The 17,722-nt window shown below is 35.7% G+C and overlaps 1 protein-coding gene across 1 annotated transcript; it reads right to left on the reverse strand.

Moving 5' to 3' along the window:
* Positions 1 to 11,820: 11,820 nt before the first annotated feature.
* LOC143573396 (large ribosomal subunit protein uL15c-like) lies at positions 11,821 to 13,794 on the reverse strand. The gene is made up of 3 exons (XM_077058286.1): positions 13,395 to 13,794; positions 12,968 to 13,119; positions 11,821 to 12,196 (listed from the first exon to the last, which is right to left on the reverse strand). The coding sequence occupies exons 1-3, from the start codon at positions 13,789 to 13,791 to the stop codon at positions 11,969 to 11,971; spliced, it is 777 nt and encodes a 258-aa protein (XP_076914401.1). The 5' UTR covers positions 13,792 to 13,794; the 3' UTR covers positions 11,821 to 11,968.
* Between the last annotated feature and the right edge of the window lie 3,928 nt (positions 13,795 to 17,722).

The raw sequence follows: 17,722 nt of genomic DNA on the forward strand, positions 1-17,722 counted from the left end.
GGTCCCTTCTAGTGTGACTCAACTAAGGGAAATTGTGTGCTTCGTTGTATTCAAACTAGTTAAACAACCCTATGAGCAATTACTATAGCAACTGACAAACTAATCATTCTGATAAACGTAAACCTAAACCGATTGAATGCACAGCAATACTAAATATCAATACTCATAGATCAATCAAAAAAAAATTACACATAGTATGTTCTTGGTTACAATCAAAACTAAAATAATTACAAACTTTACATCCCGGGAAAGAATCGGAGAGATTAGCCGAGCCTCGACATCATGGAATCGTCAATAATGAAGGAATGGAACATGTATAGATCTCAGCACGAACTGGAATGATGGAATCACCTTCTCTAATCTCTGGAAATCGCCTTCTTTGCTAAAAACAGAGTTAAGGTCGAGTTTGATGAAAAATGGATATAAAACCATAACTGCCCGTCTGCACACCCCATCGCGATAAGCGATGGGGTCTTCACTGGTCCATCACGATACGCGATGGACCCTTGGTCAACGTTTGATTAAATACCCATCGCGATACACGATGGGTCTCTAAGCATGTCCATCGCGTATCGCGATGGGACATGTCACCAGCATAAATCTTTTGTCTTCTCGTTATGCATGCTGGACGTCCCAGGTCTTCAATACATGCACCAGCAGGTCCAAATTAAGTACTTTAACGTCTGTGACCTGAAATACAATAATACATGTATGAAGTATCGAAGTTCCTACAATAAACAATTAAAACTAATAAATAAACGAACTAAAACATATAAAAATTAACCAACCATCACCGGGTATGAAAAAGTACGTAGCGTTGTATGTATCTAAAGGTCTTACTTGCTCAAAAGTCAAAGCCGAGCATCAAAGACCTTTTGGTCCTCTCGAGCAACCACTGATTCCCGTTTGGAAATGGGAAGACATTGCTATGGACTTTATCACTAAACTACCCAACACCCAAAAAGGGAAAGATGGTATCTGGATGATCATCGATCGTTTAACCAAGTCTGCTCATTTCATTCCAATCCGCGAGAAGTATTCTATCGAGCAACTTGCTCAAATCTATGTTCGGAAATTGTGTGTTGATACGGTTTACTATTGAATATCATCTTCGATCGCGATGCTTGTCTTACTTCTCATTTATAGCGATCACTTCAAGAAACCTTGGGAACACGTCTCGATTTTAGCACCGCTTATCATCCTCAAACGGACAGACAATCCGAACATACAATTCAAACACTTAAGGATATGCTACGAGCGTGTGTTCTTGATTTCAGTGGGAATTGGGATTCTCACATTCTTTCATTGAGTTTTCTTACAATAACAGTTTCCATTCTAGCATCAGTATGGCTCCTTTCCAAGCTCTTTATGGTCGTAAATGTCGTTCTCCGATTAGTTGGAACGAAATCGGTGAAGCTCAAATCACGGGACCTAAAATGGTCCAAGAAGCCACCGACATTATCGATCAAATCCGTAAGAACCTGCTAGCCGCTAGAAGTCGTCAAAAGAGTTATGCCGACAAATGGCGAAAACCGTTCGAATTTAATGTTGACGATCTTGTCCTTCTAAAAGTATCTCCTTGGAAGGGGGTAGTCCGTTTTGGAAAGAATGGAAAATTAGCTCCTCATTTCGTAGGACCTTTCAAGATCCTTGAAAGGGTTGGTAAAGTAGCTTATCGACTCGAACTACCGGCGGATCTTACCGGCGTTCATCCGACTTTTCGTGTTTCAAATCTTAAAAAGTGCGGCCGATGGTAATCTCCATATACCTCTCGACGAAGTACATGTCGATGAGTCGATGATCAAGGTTGAACGACCCGTTGAGATCATGGATCGCAACAAAAAGAAAACCAAGCGTAGTCGTATTCGGTTAGTCAAAGTTCGATGGCAATCACGGCGCGGCGCGGAGTTTACTTGGGAACGAGAAGATAGAATGAAGGAGAAGTATCCACACTTGTTTGCATCATCATCTTCATCTTAATTTCGGGACGAAATTCCCTAAAGTAGGGGATACTGTGACATTCGTCAATTCGGATCTTATTTGTATTCGTGTTTGTATTTGTTTATCATGTAACCCAGCCCTTTTTGTAAACCGAAACCTTTGATATAATAAAAATGATGGATTTTATGTTACAATATTGTTTTATACTTGTTTGGTCTCAAAAACATCCTTTTCGGTCCTTAAAATGCCTTAAAAACGCTTTAAATCAACTCCAGGGACCAAAATTGCCACATTTACAAAGTTTGAATTGTCTGGCCGCCCACCCCATAGCAATACGCGATGGGTGAGGCCCTAGGCCATCGCGTGGCGTGACCCCCTACAGACCAGCAGCTTCATGTTGTTTGTTGTTGTGCTTTACATCCTTTTATCCAATCCGAGTTTTTATACCTTAGACCTCATGCATAACCCTTTCAAGCTTATCCTATTTATAACTACCCTTATGCTTCATAATTCCCTGCTCATACTTCATTTTCTCTCTCAAATTCAAGATTCTAAAGGTTGTTTTTCATTGTTCTTGGAGGTTTGACTTTCAAAAGTCAAAATGATCAAAGTCTTTCATTTTAATCAACTTGATAGCTCTTATTAATGCTTGAAGATTGTTATACAACATATATATAGTATACACCCCTTGTTACCTTTGGTGGTCATTTCTCCGGTCTCGGTCGGTGAAGTGTCGGATCTCGTAAGACAAGGCTTCATGGAGGACTGACGTAGTCCTTGATATATATATAATTATATAACTTGTTTATGCTTACTAACCATGCTTAACTACTGCTCATTTTAGTTTGTATATCATATTTATGAAGTTCTATGGTTATGGGTTTCTAAAGACTAGCCTCGGTTTAACCATAAATAGCTCTAAACCGTAAACTGGACTTTGTTTACTAGTTTTGTTAAATAATTGTGTAAACATGCTTTATGTTAGATTTAAGTATCTAAAATCATTTTTATGAGTTCTATGGTTATGGGTTTGTAGAATCTAACATCGGTCTTGACCCGAAACAAGATCCAAACCGTAAACCGAACTTTCGTTTAAAGACTTTATTGTTGACTTTTTGGTTGTAAAACTTAAGTATCCTCATTTATAAATTATTATACAAGTTCTTTGATGTTTGGGCATGTGGTAACTATTCTTGACCTTATTTCCAAGATAGAAACCGAACTAAACCAATTTCGCTCGCTTAAGACACACAAATGTGTTTCTAGCTATCAAGACTTGTATATTTCTTTAAAAATATTTTATAAACTGATTTTAAATATTTTCTTAAAGTACTTGGAATGTTGAATCCAACTTGATCTTATAACAAAGTTTGGACCGACAAAACCGAACACCCGCTTAACGGACGTTATTAGTTCTAAAACAATAGAACTACATACTTGGTTAAGTCTTATTAAATTTTATTGAGTTATCTCATAACATTCATTATTTTGGAAAGTTGACTTTGGGTTTGACCAATTACCAAGACCCGAACCAACAACTCGAACACTCGTTAAAACCCGTTTTAGTATCTATATTATAAAGGGACTTGCATTCTTGCATTTTTACTCACCTTATTACTTAACATAGGTTGAGTAAATATTTAGGGCTAGATACTTTAACCCGGTTTCGAGAAAACTTATATCTTTAAAAGACTATTATTATAATCCTTAAATATTTACATTTTAAAACTTAAACTTTAAAGGGACTTGCATTCTTGCATTTTTACTCACCTTATTACTTAACATAGGTTGAGTAAATATTAAGGGCTAGATACTTTAACCCGGTTTCGAGAAAACTTATATCTTTAAAAGACTATTATTATAATCCTTAAATATTTACATTTTAAAACTTAAACTTTAATTGTTTGCATTCTTATTATTTATTTTATTTAAAAGACTTCCTAGACAACCTTTCTAACACAAGACTTTCTTTCATCTAGGCTTTACTCGTTAAATCTCATCCTTCCGGTTACTCGTCATTTTACCAAACAAGTTTATTACTTGAACGTGAGTACTTTTCATACCCCGTTTTCCATCTTTCGTTTTGTGGGTGATATTGCATGCTTATTCAAACTAAATGTTTTTATACTTGAGTCTTAAACCACAAACTTTATTGTATACTTTACTTAAATAAATGCTCGATTTGGTGTTTTATGCTTACATGCTTATATGCTAATGTGTTTACCGCTTTTGGTTGGTTGATTCATAAATCCGAGTATATTTGGCATCCTCTTATAGAAAGGTGCCGTTAATGTATTCTTATTAACGATTTCATATAAATCTGAGGCTATTTGGCATTCTCTTATAGCAAGGTGTCGTTAATATATTTTTATTAACGATTTCATTATCTAACTTGTTGCTATTATTTATTGTTTTGTATACAAGTTGTGGAATTTCCTACTATATACTTATTTTTTAAAACTATGAAATTGCTCACCAACCTTTGTGTTGACAAATTCTATTTTATGCAATGTTACAGGTTTGAATTTAGGTTGACTCGAGAACTTGAAGAAAAAAGTTGTTAAGACTATTAGGTTATTAGCGAAATGAACAATATATTATTTGCTATATTTGAATTCGTTTATTGTATGAACATGTTATGTGACTCGTTATGATTTTGTGAAATTGAATGAGTTGATTAAATATTGTCACTTTAAATAGTGTCTTGTGTTTTTGGGCAATCCGTTGTACCCCGACATGTTCCGCAGTCTTTGGTCGGGGTGTAACAACATTGTTCATACTTTCACCCTGTATCGACAAAGTTACCCTTATCGCTAGCTACCGTCATTTGACAGTTTCGTTTATATTTGAAACTCGTATGTGTTTACATTTGAAACATTTTCATTTCCTTTGTTTCTTTGAAAAACAGTTTGTGTTTGATTGGTTTTATGATTTTAACTTGAACGTTGGTTTTATTAAAGCTGGAAGGCTGCTTGTTTAAATTATTATATAAATGAACACGAACAAACTTAAACTACTAAAAATAAATGAGTGCATAAATACATTGCAATCTCGCAATCACAATGTAGTCTTGTTTTATAGAAAAATAGAAAGTCTGGAAAATTAATCACTATAAACTGATTTTTCGCTCAGTATATTTGTAACTCTATGCTCACTTATGCTCATTCTTTTACTTTCAAGAACCATTGATGTTTATACCATTAATGAACGAACATAAAAAGAAAAGCTCACTTATGTTCATGCTTTTACTTTCAAGAACCGTTGTTGATTATACTATTAACTGAAGGCCTCGGGATCGATTAAACGAACAATAATACGTAAGTAACAACAATTAACAAGAACAAATTTTGTATTATTGATTTGGAATTGAAAACGGATTGTTTACAATGGTAGTGGCCGGAGGTATTTATACCCTCTGGCGGTTATTCCGTCAAGGGTCGCGACAGTTAACCAAAATAAAACTGTCGCATCGTTTCTAATATTCCTAATTACAATTTTTACACAAACTATCAACTATTTACAATTTGCACCCTAACTATATTAACAGAAGTTTCTAACAGAGTTTATCTATTCCATAATAAACTAAAGAAGTATTTAACAAGATCGATGACTAACCAACAATCACCCCCTTAATCTCGATCTTCAACATGGCTTGCTTTGTCTTCATAGAAGTGTAGTTAAACTATGTACGAGAGGAGCCTCCGGATCTTTCTCATTTTCTTTGATTTTCCACTTTGGGCATTCATATGCAAAGTGACCATATTCATTACATTCATAGCACTTGAGATCACTTTTGTCTTTGTTTCTGCGACTCGTATTTCCACGTCCTCTCTCTTATTTGAAAGGTTCTCTTCCTTGAGTTTTGTCTTGGCTTATATTACCACAACTTTTTCCATGATGCTAGTTCTTAGGATGATTACTAGCCATCAAAAGCTTTTTTTCGTTATCGTCTTCTAGTTCTTCTTGACTTTTAAAACGTTCTTCAAAGGCTATTATTCTATTCAAATGGCATTTTGTCAATTTCCAAATATTGCTCGATAGATGCCACAATTGGTAGAAATTTTTTTGGAACTGAATTGAGCACTTTCCTTACAATTATCTTATCCTTGAGATTGGAACCAAAACTTTTAAATTTGGCTCTTATGCTTCCCAATTTTCAAGAGAAATCATTCACGGTTTCATTTTCTTTCATCTTTAACTTCTCTAACTCGCTCCTTAATGTTTGTAGACGTGCTTTCTGAACTAGATCCGCTCCTAGGTGTCGAACTTTTATCGTGTCCCACACTTCTTTTGTTGTCAGGTGTTGTGCCACTTGCATCAAAGTATCTTCTGGCAACGTTTGTAGGATCATTGCCTTGGTCGTATATGCCTTCTTTTCGTCAACTTCTTCTGAGCTTACCGCTTCCCAAAGACCATAAGCCTTTAAGATTGTCTCCATCAATAATGCCCATGTCATATAGTTTGACTCAGTCAATTTTGGACATTGAAGAGATATATTCCCTTGCTCACGAATTTTTGTTGATCCACTTGACGAATCTTCTTTGCCCGACATATTTTCTTACTTCTTACTCGGTTGAACCAAACAAGTTTTTTGTTTTTACCACACAAGATTTGTACTACACAGGATTTATTTGCCACACATGTATTTGTTTGCCACATAGGACTTAGATTTGCCACACAGGTCTTAGATGCCACACAGGTCTTATTGCCACACAGGACTTAGATTGCCACATATGTCTTACTCTTTCTCTACGAATCACGAAGGTTCGAAGCTTGCTTTTCGAATCACACAGGTTCGATTATTTTTTATTTTATTCAAGTTCTTTATTATTCTTTTTTTGAAAAGAATGAATATTTTGACCTTGGTTATTATTCTTTCTTATAATCAATTAATAATTATTTATAATAAATAATTAACCTTGGTTAATATAAACTGACTTTCCAGATGCCGTCTCCAATATTTGTTCCTAGTATTCACAAAATCAAAACCAACTTTCTGTCGTTCCTTTTTCCGACTAACACTAGCCACGCCGGCCGTTAAAATTTAATTAGATTCTCCTTGTCAGATATCTTTCGCCGTTCTTTCAACAGGTACTTATTATCCGTTTTCTTCACTGGTTATTGCAATTCACCGATTAGGGTTCCAAATTTGGGGTTTCTAGAGCCTCGCTCTGATACCATTTGAAGGCCTCGAGATCGATTAAACGAACAATAATATGTAAGTAACAACAATTAGCATGAACGAATTTTGTATTATTGATTTGGAATTGAAAACGGATTGTTTACAATGGTGGTGGTCGGAGGTATTTATACCCTCCGGCGGTTATTCCGTCAAGGGTCGCGACGGTTAACCAAAATAAAACCGCCGCATCTTTTCTAATATTCCTAATTACAATTTTTACACAAACTATCAACTATTTACAATTTGCACCCTAACTATATTAACAGTTGTTTCTAACAGAGTTTATCTATTCCATAATAAACTAACAAAGTATTTAATGAGAATGATGATTAACCAACATTAACGAACATGAACAAAAAAAAAGATCATTTATGTTCATTCTTTTACTTTCAAAAACCGTCGTTTATACTATTAACGAACGAACATGAACAAGAAAATTCCAATTAAGCTAATGGTTGTATTTTAATTTAGCAAAAAGGCATGCATATCCTGCTTAAAGCTTGATTTGGCCAGTTTGGCGTAAATCCAACTGGCTTGGTATAAAGACAATTGTGACTGTCTACATGGTCGTTAGTTAGATGCAAACAATTCAAATCGTAGAATAATTACTGAACTTAGACTATGTAGGCTTCCTAAACATCCAAACATAAATCCACACTTTGATGGGCCACCTATGACCCGCGGTTGTTACACGTCCATCTAGCTCTGTAACTGAACCTGAGACATTCGAACTTGCTCTTCCATCCGCGGTACTATACATGCAGGGACCACTGCTACTAGCCTACTATTTGGTGATATTTGATCATCTTTTCTGGCCCGCAATACCTCCTACACGGCTGTTGAACACCTCGCGTCGTCCTACATATATTGGTCTCGAAACTGAACCAGAAATATTACATTTTTTTTAGAGCAGTAACCTCTATGTGCTAATTATTTCTTGGAATGTTGTAATCACCTGAAATTATAGCACATTGTTATAAAATGAATTTAACATAATTTTAATCATTACAAAATCTTTAATATTAGATCTAGTGTTTAAAATTTCAGATGCATTAGTTCCAAGAACTTTCCACAGTTGTAATTGTTGAGTCCGTAAGCGGTTTAACCTATTAAACAACCACCTTTGGATCCAACATACATTTATAAAACAAAAAAATAGTTTGCATAATAACACTAACCATATGAAGTCGACACATTTCGAGGGCACAAATGCAAGATGACTTCACATCGACTGAATATGATCTTTTGCTTCATTCAGTTTCTGCTAATGCTTCAGAAGCAGCTTTTAGTGAACGGACAGCCCATTAAAAACTGCTTGCTTATGACTTTTCTTTGGAGTTTGAAGCCTGCCTAATGTTGGGTGTGTTACGAACCATGTTCGTTAATCAAATGGTCCAAAGAAAATAGACGGAAACCAGAATAGAATTCATAGATTTTTGGAAGAGACTTTGATTTATCAAATCATAATAATTTCATTCATGACTTTGATTGAATACACAAAGCAAATAAATAGACTTACAAACTACTACCCCACTGTCTAGATAATTACCCACTAACTAAGAAAACACATAAGAAGTGAACATGTGCACAAATAATCTTGATACATGCAACATGGTTGGAAGGCACGTAACAATCCCTCTCGCTTGAAGAAACCGTGCCCACACGGTTGAGAATCTGAACATGGTGTTATGAATTCCCAGGGTGGACGCCATTCAACACGTCCAATGGAGTTCGGTGCGGTTTGAGCGGCACACCATGGTGGCCGCCAATCATGTCTCACGATTGCACATTTGATTAATGATTTATTTTTCACCGGGGAGCTTCGAGACCGTTTACCAAATGAACGATTTTCACCTGCTAATATGACAACCTGTGATAAAATTTCATGTTGTGGACGTTTGGTAGGTGTGGTAACATCAACTTGCATGGTCTGGCGTGAATGATATTGAAATTGCATCTCATTCATTGCAATAGAACTCTCATTTTCAGCAGGAAATTTAGAAATTCCGTAACGCTTTGGACACAAAGTAATTGGATCCACTTTAACAGTTGGATATTTACTAGCAATTACTTCATGCAATACATTGGTTATAAGCGATGGTAGGGACAGGTTTAGTGACGGTGAGGCGAGTGGAGTTTTTAACGGATAAGCCGAGACAGTTTTTTGCTGTGGTGCTACTGCTCGTGGCGGTGTGGCTTTTGGCGGTAGTAAGGTTTTCGGTGGCGGTTCGGCGGCAATTTGTGGCGGTGGAGCGGAAGCAAAGGTCATGGATGGTGGTGCAGTAGCCAAAACAGATGTTGGAGGAGTAGGGATGTGGCGGGATTCGAACGCGATTCGGATCGATCGCAACTCATCGTAGATGATTTGCAACTTGAACTTGAGCCTTGCAAAGGATTCGTTCACCCATTGACAGAACTCGTTTTCGGATAGAGTTTGAGCAGCCATGTGTCCGGGGGGATCACGACGGCTTTGATACCACTGTTACGAACCGTGTTTGTTAATCAAATGGTCCAAAGAAAATAGACGGAAACCAGAATAGAATTCATAGATTTTTGGAAGAGACTTCGATTATCAAATCATAATAATTTCATTCATGACTTTGATTGAATACACAAAGCAAATAAATAGACTTACAAACTACTACCCCACTATCTAGATAACTACCCACTAACTAAGAAAACACATAAGAAGTGAACATGTGCTCTAATAATCTTGATACATGCAACATGGTTGGAAGGCACGTAACAGGGTGGTGTGCTATTTATGTTCTACAAAATATACTAAAGAGTTGGAAAATAGTTGGAGTGGGTCATACTTTTGATTGTACCGTGGATGATTCCGGCAGGCCCGTGGGTCATATTTTTTAGAAGCGAGAGTAAACACATTGCAACCATTCCAGGCACCTGATAAAACCCTCTTACTAGGCGGGTCCTCCATCTGTCCGAATTTCCTGCGGTCTATAAATAAAGGGCATGAATACATAGAAACAAAGCATCTTGTTAATACATCTGTATGCAAGAAAAATGTGTCATTTGACTTTTGCGGTCAAACAATATATTTTCCATCTCCAAAATTGACATGGACTTGTGAAAATTCTGTAAAGAAAATATCACACTTATGGAAACATTAATAACAAAACATACTAAAATAAGATTTTGATGTAAAGATTCTAACAAAATGTCATGGAGGTTTGGATCAAATACAAATTAAATGAACGTGCTAACTGTGAGCATAAGTAGCATAATTATATATACAACATAGTGTAGTGTAATTACAGCATAGTGTACATACACTACGATGTAATTACATAATTACATGGCCGTCATCTTTTTTATCTTTTGTAGAATGAGCTCGGTATATTCCCATTGCTCGTTTTTCTTCATTCAAATGTTCTTTTTCTGATTATAATTTATTATCTCAAGTACCAACATCTGAAGACTGAAGGGTGTGTGTTCGCCACAAACATCTTGGCTTGTTTAAGTCTCTCAAGCCTTTAAGTAACTTCTACTAGTGAGTCTAGTGTGACTCAGAAATCCTAAATTGGAAGGCTTAATGTCTCTGATAGCAGCTTGAAGAAATGCTGCTACTTAGTCAGCATCCACCTGGACTCGAGGTGGCAATTGTGTGGGCTTAGCTAGCACGGCCGATCCTTCTTTTTTAGACTTGTTAATTACCATCTTAAACTTATCTTTTTCTTTCGTAATCAAGTGACATATCATCAGATTCCATCATATCATCATGCTCATTCTCCCTCGAGATTGACTTTTTCTTGTTTGAGATATGTGCTTTGAAATATTCTATCAATGGAACTTGTAACAGTTAGTTTTGACTACAATATGAAATGAGCAAGCAATCAACTATCAGCCTATAACGTTTACTAGTACTAAGTTGATGCAGCAGCCAAGACAATGAAAACTCTTATGATGTTGAACCAAACACGGTGATAGCAGTCATAGCACAATCATATTAATTGTCTTTAAAGAAAAAAATATGTATAATGAAATATTTAGTCAACTTTTTAGATATACACATATATAAGCTTTTGATACAACTTAACTAATCATAATTTCATTGGAAACAGGTACTACAAGGTAGTTATAATAATTTAGTTCGCAGTCAGTCAAATGCTCACCAAAAGCTCTAGACAAATCTTGGCCGTGTTAATTTATCAGTTATTTTGGAGTTTTAATCTCCGCTGTCCAAAGTGGCAGTTTTTTTTTTAAGAGTAGCGGTTCAGCATTCTCTCTCCTGATGTTTTACGGTTCTTGTCGGTTGTAGCTGATTAACCTTGAATCTCGGCATTAGCCGTGATAATACAAGGTCATAGCTAAGAATTTTGTTTGGTCGTTATGAGTTTGTGTTGGCCGGTTGGTTTGGCTGTTATGAGTTTGCATTGGCCGTTTGGGTTTGCGAAAGAGAGAGAGAGAGAGAGAGAGAGAGAGAGATACAAGAACAAAACAGACAAAAGAATCTGTCCATTTGTTTTAATGTTGAGCTGATTTTAACTTACCGTGTACCATGTTTCATCATTTGTTAATACTTTATACATATAATCAAGTTTTATATAGATTTTTAAATTAACGAATCTGGTAATATTTTCTCTTGATATATTAGTAATAAAACCAGAATATAAATAAAAAAAATGGGTTACTACAGACATGAGACCTCGTACCATTTGCTTGAACACACAAACAGCTAAGATTACATAAAGCAAGAGCTACATAACAAGATGAGATCTAGATTCTTGAAGATACAGATTCCAGACAAGCAGAATATGAATAAGTGTTGCTTTACATCTATTTTCTCGTTTACAAAAACATAATACAATTGACTCAACCCTGGTTCTAAGCCGTGGATTCAGGTGATTCGTTAGCAGCTGCAGCCGCTCGTTTCTTGGCAAAATATTCTTCAGCACGGGCCAGATTCTTAGCAACCGATGGCTTGACCCATTTCTTTCGGCCTGGCAACACGGTCAATGAACAACCTGCAGCTTCAAGCTTCTCTTTAGCTTGTGCAGAAAAGGCACGAGCCTTGAAGTTCAACTTTACACTCACTTCACCGTCACCAAGAATCTAAACAAAAAACAAAAAACTTTAATTCAAACTAAATTAAGTATCAGGAAAAAAAATATCTCAAAAGATTTGGGGCGAAATATGTTTAAAAGATTACGGCAATATAAAGCCTTCTAATTTCATTTATACCCTTACAAACATGAAATTTTCACATATACTCCAGTAACTCCACCAAAACTAAAAGTATCATATCTACCCAGCTTTAATGGTTTTCTACTTAATAACCATTCTACTCCTTTCCAATATATTTATGGGCAAAAAAATTAGCTTGAAAATGAGTAAAAAAAATTAAGTTATAAATGGGTTAATAAAACATTTTGAAGTTAAAGATTGGCATATATGCAATTTTAAAGTTTCAGAAAAATAATGATAAAATGGTCATTTATTACAACTGTTTTTAATGAATTCGGTATTTGATATTTTAACTAAGGGCATATATGATATTTTTAGTTTTCCATGAGTATATTATATGATGTTTTTCAAGTTTGCAGGGGTATATATGAAATTGCCGGTTAACAAAATGGTGATAAATATAGTTTAGTGAGTAGTATTTGGTGGCAAGTTTACCATTCAAGTATACTTTAGTTGGCAAATTTGTTCTTTCATGTTAGAACCTAAAGCTGTGATCAACTGGAATTTAAGATCAAGGATTTTGTGAACAAATCTCTCATTTGAACTATTTACAAAAAATTTCCCAATGTAAAGACCTTCAAACACTCTCAAGAACCCTGATTCAGATTCAAAGAATCTAGCTTTTCTTTTATCTACTACCTTGAGTGGAAGTCTTCTTTCTCTTCCTGATGGATTGATCAGCCCCTTTGCTTTCAGGGACTCGAGTGAAACCTCTTCCCCTTCTTGAAATCCAGCAGCTTCTATGTCTTTCAAGTTCACTGGAACGTATTTCGATAGCCCAGCATGCATACCTTGATTTAACAAAACATATGCTTATGATTAGCCCCAAATTCAATTAAATCAAGACCGTGATTACCAACTTTAACTCAAACAAACATTTTAACAAGTGTTTCAAAAGCTGCAAATTGCACTAAACAATAAACACTAAATGATGAGATCTTTCAGGAAAAATCCACCCAATCAAACATTTCAACAAGCACCATGGTGTGCAATGCATAAGTATCAGAAGTATCAAATCAAAAGCATACTTATAAATAACAATATATTTATCAATTATTAATATTACCTCCAGCAATACCCCTCAATTTGGGAAGCCTGCGGTAAAGCGGCATCTGGCCACCCTCAAAGCCCTTGCGAACACCGGGACCGGACCTCGATTTCTGACCCCTCATCCCAAAGCCACAGCTCCCACCTTGTCCGGCCGCGTGTCCTCTGCCCTTCCTCTTGGCGTTCTTTCTGGACCCAGGCTGTGGGCCCAGATTGTCAAGACGGAAGCGGACATTGGAACTCACCACAGCCGTTGGAATCGCAGCAGCGCTTACAATCAATGGTTTCAGTTTGTTTTTGTTGTTGGGATTGTAATTAGGGAATTGAGGAATGTGTGATTTGAGAGGTGAAAGATTACCCTTGAAATTGGAACACAGTAATGAGGAGGAGGAGGAGGATGAGAGGATAGACGCCATTGGTAAAGAGGGTTTTGCTTTGCTTCTCTTGCAGTGAATTGTGTTTGCAAAAAGATAACGTGGAGGAGGATAACGTGATGACGTCATTTTGGGCTTTTTGCCCCATTCACAGGAACGGTTTTTGGGCTAACGATTAGAAAATTATGCTTTTCCCTTTTAGGTCCAAAAACTCGGAATCGGACCTGGAATCGTTTTTTTCATACCTAGTTTTTTAATATCAGAACTCGTACCCGACCTTACCTGAAATTGGGATTTTCAAATACCCGATTTATATCCAGATTCACCCGAAAAATACCTAAAAAATATCCAAAAAATACCCCTAAAAAATGCACACCCTCAAAAATCTAATCTATACCCAAAAACTATCCCGAAAAAAATCCAAAATTAGGGTTCTTTCCAATACTCGGAAATAGGGTATTTAAATACCCAGTATATACCCGATGCATAGGGTATGGTTTTTAGAGACAATACTTTGGACCCGAACTCGATCCAGGCATTGCCAATACCCGATTTTACAATACCTGAACCCGGTTCGATACACGAAATCGGGTATTTAAAAAAACCCGATTTGTGCACCTCTAAACCAAGTTTTGAAATTGTTTTAATCATGTCACTTATAAAATGTTTTGTTTCAATTAGATCACTAAAGTTTTCTTTATTTTCTAATCATAGATATTTTACCTAGATAGCAGATTATGTGAATTTATTTCTTTATTTTTAAAATAGTTTGATATTATAAAATATTTTTTTTTAAATTGACAACATTAGTAATAATTGAAAAAAAAAATTTAAGTGAGAAAAATTACAAAAAAAAATCTAAAAAATTGAAAAAAAAACAAACAAAATCAAGATTTTTTTTTTCAAATTTCATATTTGTTTTGCAGTGTTTTAGATTTTCTTTTCGTAATTTAAAAATTATTTTTCTCAGTTATTTAAAAAAATATTTACAATGTCAAACTATTTAGAATAAAAAAACTACATAAACTGCTATTCTGTTAAAATATATAGTATTAGAACACAAATAAAACTTTAGTAACCTAATTTGAACAAAATATTTTATGAGTAACCTGATTTGAACAATTTCAAAACTTGGTTACTATTCCATAGGGTAATCTTTTTATTTTATTACATGGTTGCCTATAGGGTTGTCACTTTTACCTGAAACCGAACCCGGAAAACCCATACCCGAACTAATCTGAACTGAAAAACCCGAACCCGAGAAAAGACTAACCTCAAACCGAACCGAAGTAATTTGGGTTGGTTTTCGGGTTTGATTTACAAGTTTTGGGTCAACTCGAAAACCCTAATAAACTTTTAGTTTTAAATTTAATTATATTTTTAGGTAAAATAGCTTAGTCTTAGCCACTAAAGTTATTAGTTGTTAACCCTAATCGATTGTTTTCATTCCAATTATAGATAAATTGATTATTGTTAATTTATGTTTCCCGTCTATTACTAATAGCAACCGTATTTGAACAACCAAATCACGTCCGATTAAAGAATATTATGGTTCGAGTTAGTTATTTAGTTTTATTCTTCTTTTGAATTGTTTTATCAAGTTATGATAGTTTATTTTATTTGACTATTTGCGTAACGAGCAAAGAAGAATATGTTATTTTAATTTTAGCATTGTAGTTATTAATTTTGTATTATAGGATACTCGAAACTCGATTAACCCAACCCGAAAAACTCGAACCCGAATTACCCGAACCCGAAAAACCCATGAGGGATCTGGGTTGGGTTTCGGGTTAAGATTTAAAACTTGAAAACCGAAGAACCCGGCGCGAAAAACCCAAAACCCGAAAAACGAACCCGAAGAATACCTCTAGTTTCCTAGTAGCAATGTTGTAAAAGTAGGTCTACAAGGCCGAGTACTCTTCGAGTACTCGCTCCAAGGTATGGTGCCGAGGAGAGTTTCTTTAACTCCGCCTAGTTACTAAAAATTGTTCAAAGGTGGTCAACATCAGCCATAAATACATTTAGTCGGTTAACTTGGGCCTATTTTGACTTAAAATACAACATAATTCGTATTTCTATAATATTAAAAAACGAATATCGTTTTTTTTTAATTAATTATTAACATTTTTTAGAATAATTTTGTATTTAAAAATGTATTTATCTTATTTATATTGATATTCACTTATTTTGTTATAAATATTAGTAAACTTATGATATTTGAAATATATAAATTACCCAAAAAATTAATTTCTTTATATTTATCATGTCCGAGTAGAGGTGGTCAAAAAAACCGGTTACGGAACCGGTTTGGCCGGTTTAACCGAAAACCGGTTTTTTAAAAACCGGTTTTTTTAAAAACCGGTTTGACCGGTTTACGTAACCGGTTTACGTATCGGTTATAAGTTTTGGACCAAAAACCGGTTTTATAACCGGTTATAAAAAAAACCGGTTTTTTTTAATAACCGGTTATTAAAAAACCGGTTAACCGGTTTTTAAAATAACCGGTTATTACCGTTATAAAAAAAACCGGTTAACCGGTTTTTTAATAACCGGTTAACCGGTTTAACCGGTTTTCGAACGTTACCAAACGGCCTTATAGCCGTTTTTTTGTGTTTTTGACCGTTTTTTAGCCGTTTTTTTTTTGTTTTTTTACCATTTTACCCCCACAAACATCTATATATAGTTTAGGTTGGGTATTGGTTAGATCACACTTGATTATACAACTCCAAAAGCTCTAAACGTTTATTTCATACGCGATTATACAACTCCAAACGCTCTTCTTTCGTAGTCGTTTATTTCATACTCGAGTATACCACTCTTAATTCGTAGTCGATTATCATGGCCTCCCAAAGTGCTGCTTCATCGGTCAACATGGGTGCCTCGAACACGGGAGAAACCGTCGTTCGGGTCATCCCCACGAAACGAAACCAAGATATTTGGCAACATTTCGACCTATGCGAAATGTCTAACGGAACCCAAAAAGCTAGATGCAAACATTGTTTGAAGTTTTATAACAAAGAAGCAAACTCCAGTTTAAGAGCTCATGTAGAAAAGCCCTCTTGCAAGGTCTTGAAGGACGAATCCGGAAGTAGTTCGCAGCCGGAGATGACGAATCAAGGAACAGTGTTTACGTACGACCTTGAAGCGGTACGTCAACAGTTTGGCAACTTTGTGATTCAACAATCACTTCCTTTCAACCACTTCGACAACCCTCAATTCACGCAGATGATGCAAACGTATGTTCAACCACGCTACCAACACGTAAGTCGTTCGACCCTTAGAAGAGATATGCTTAAAGCATGGAAAAACGCTAAATCCGAACTAATTTCATACTTTTCAAACTTACAAACTGGTGTGAACTTAACCACGGATGTGTGGTCGGTACCTAATGGTTCGCCCGACTCATACATTTGTGTGACGGCTCATTGGGTTGACCCCCGGTCGTGGCAAATGATGAAACGAACCGTTGCGTTTCAATTGTTTGATTACCCGCACACGGGTAGAAATATTTTTAAACTCTTGGATAAAGTCATTCGACAATACAAGATTGAAGATAAAATCTTTTCAATATCGTTTGATAACGCGTCCAACAATACGGCCGCGGTTGGCCATTTAAAATTAAAGTATAAACCTATCTGTGATGGAGCGTTTTTTCATAGCCGATGCATTGCACATATTATCAACTTGGCCGTGCAAGATGGGTTAAACGTGATCGAAACGCAAAGAAACAATTTTAAAAGAATGTTACGAGATGTTTTTAGCAACAATTCAACATTTTCAAGATACAAAAAATTTTGTGAAGAAGCTAACTGTCAATGGTTGGGGCCTAACTGGGATTGTCCAACAAGATGGAACTCGACTTGTGAAATGTTTGAGAAAGCCATCCAACAAAAACAATCGTTAATTGCGTTTCATCAAATTTTGTCAAATAGGGGTAAATGTGCACCGTACGATCCTAGAAACTGGTTATTGA

Source organism: Bidens hawaiensis, unplaced genomic scaffold, assembly GCF_021521415.1.
Source record: "Bidens hawaiensis isolate Kalapana, Puna unplaced genomic scaffold, B.hawaiensis_p1.1 tig00026406_1, whole genome shotgun sequence".
NCBI lineage: Eukaryota > Viridiplantae > Streptophyta > Magnoliopsida > Asterales > Asteraceae > Bidens > Bidens hawaiensis.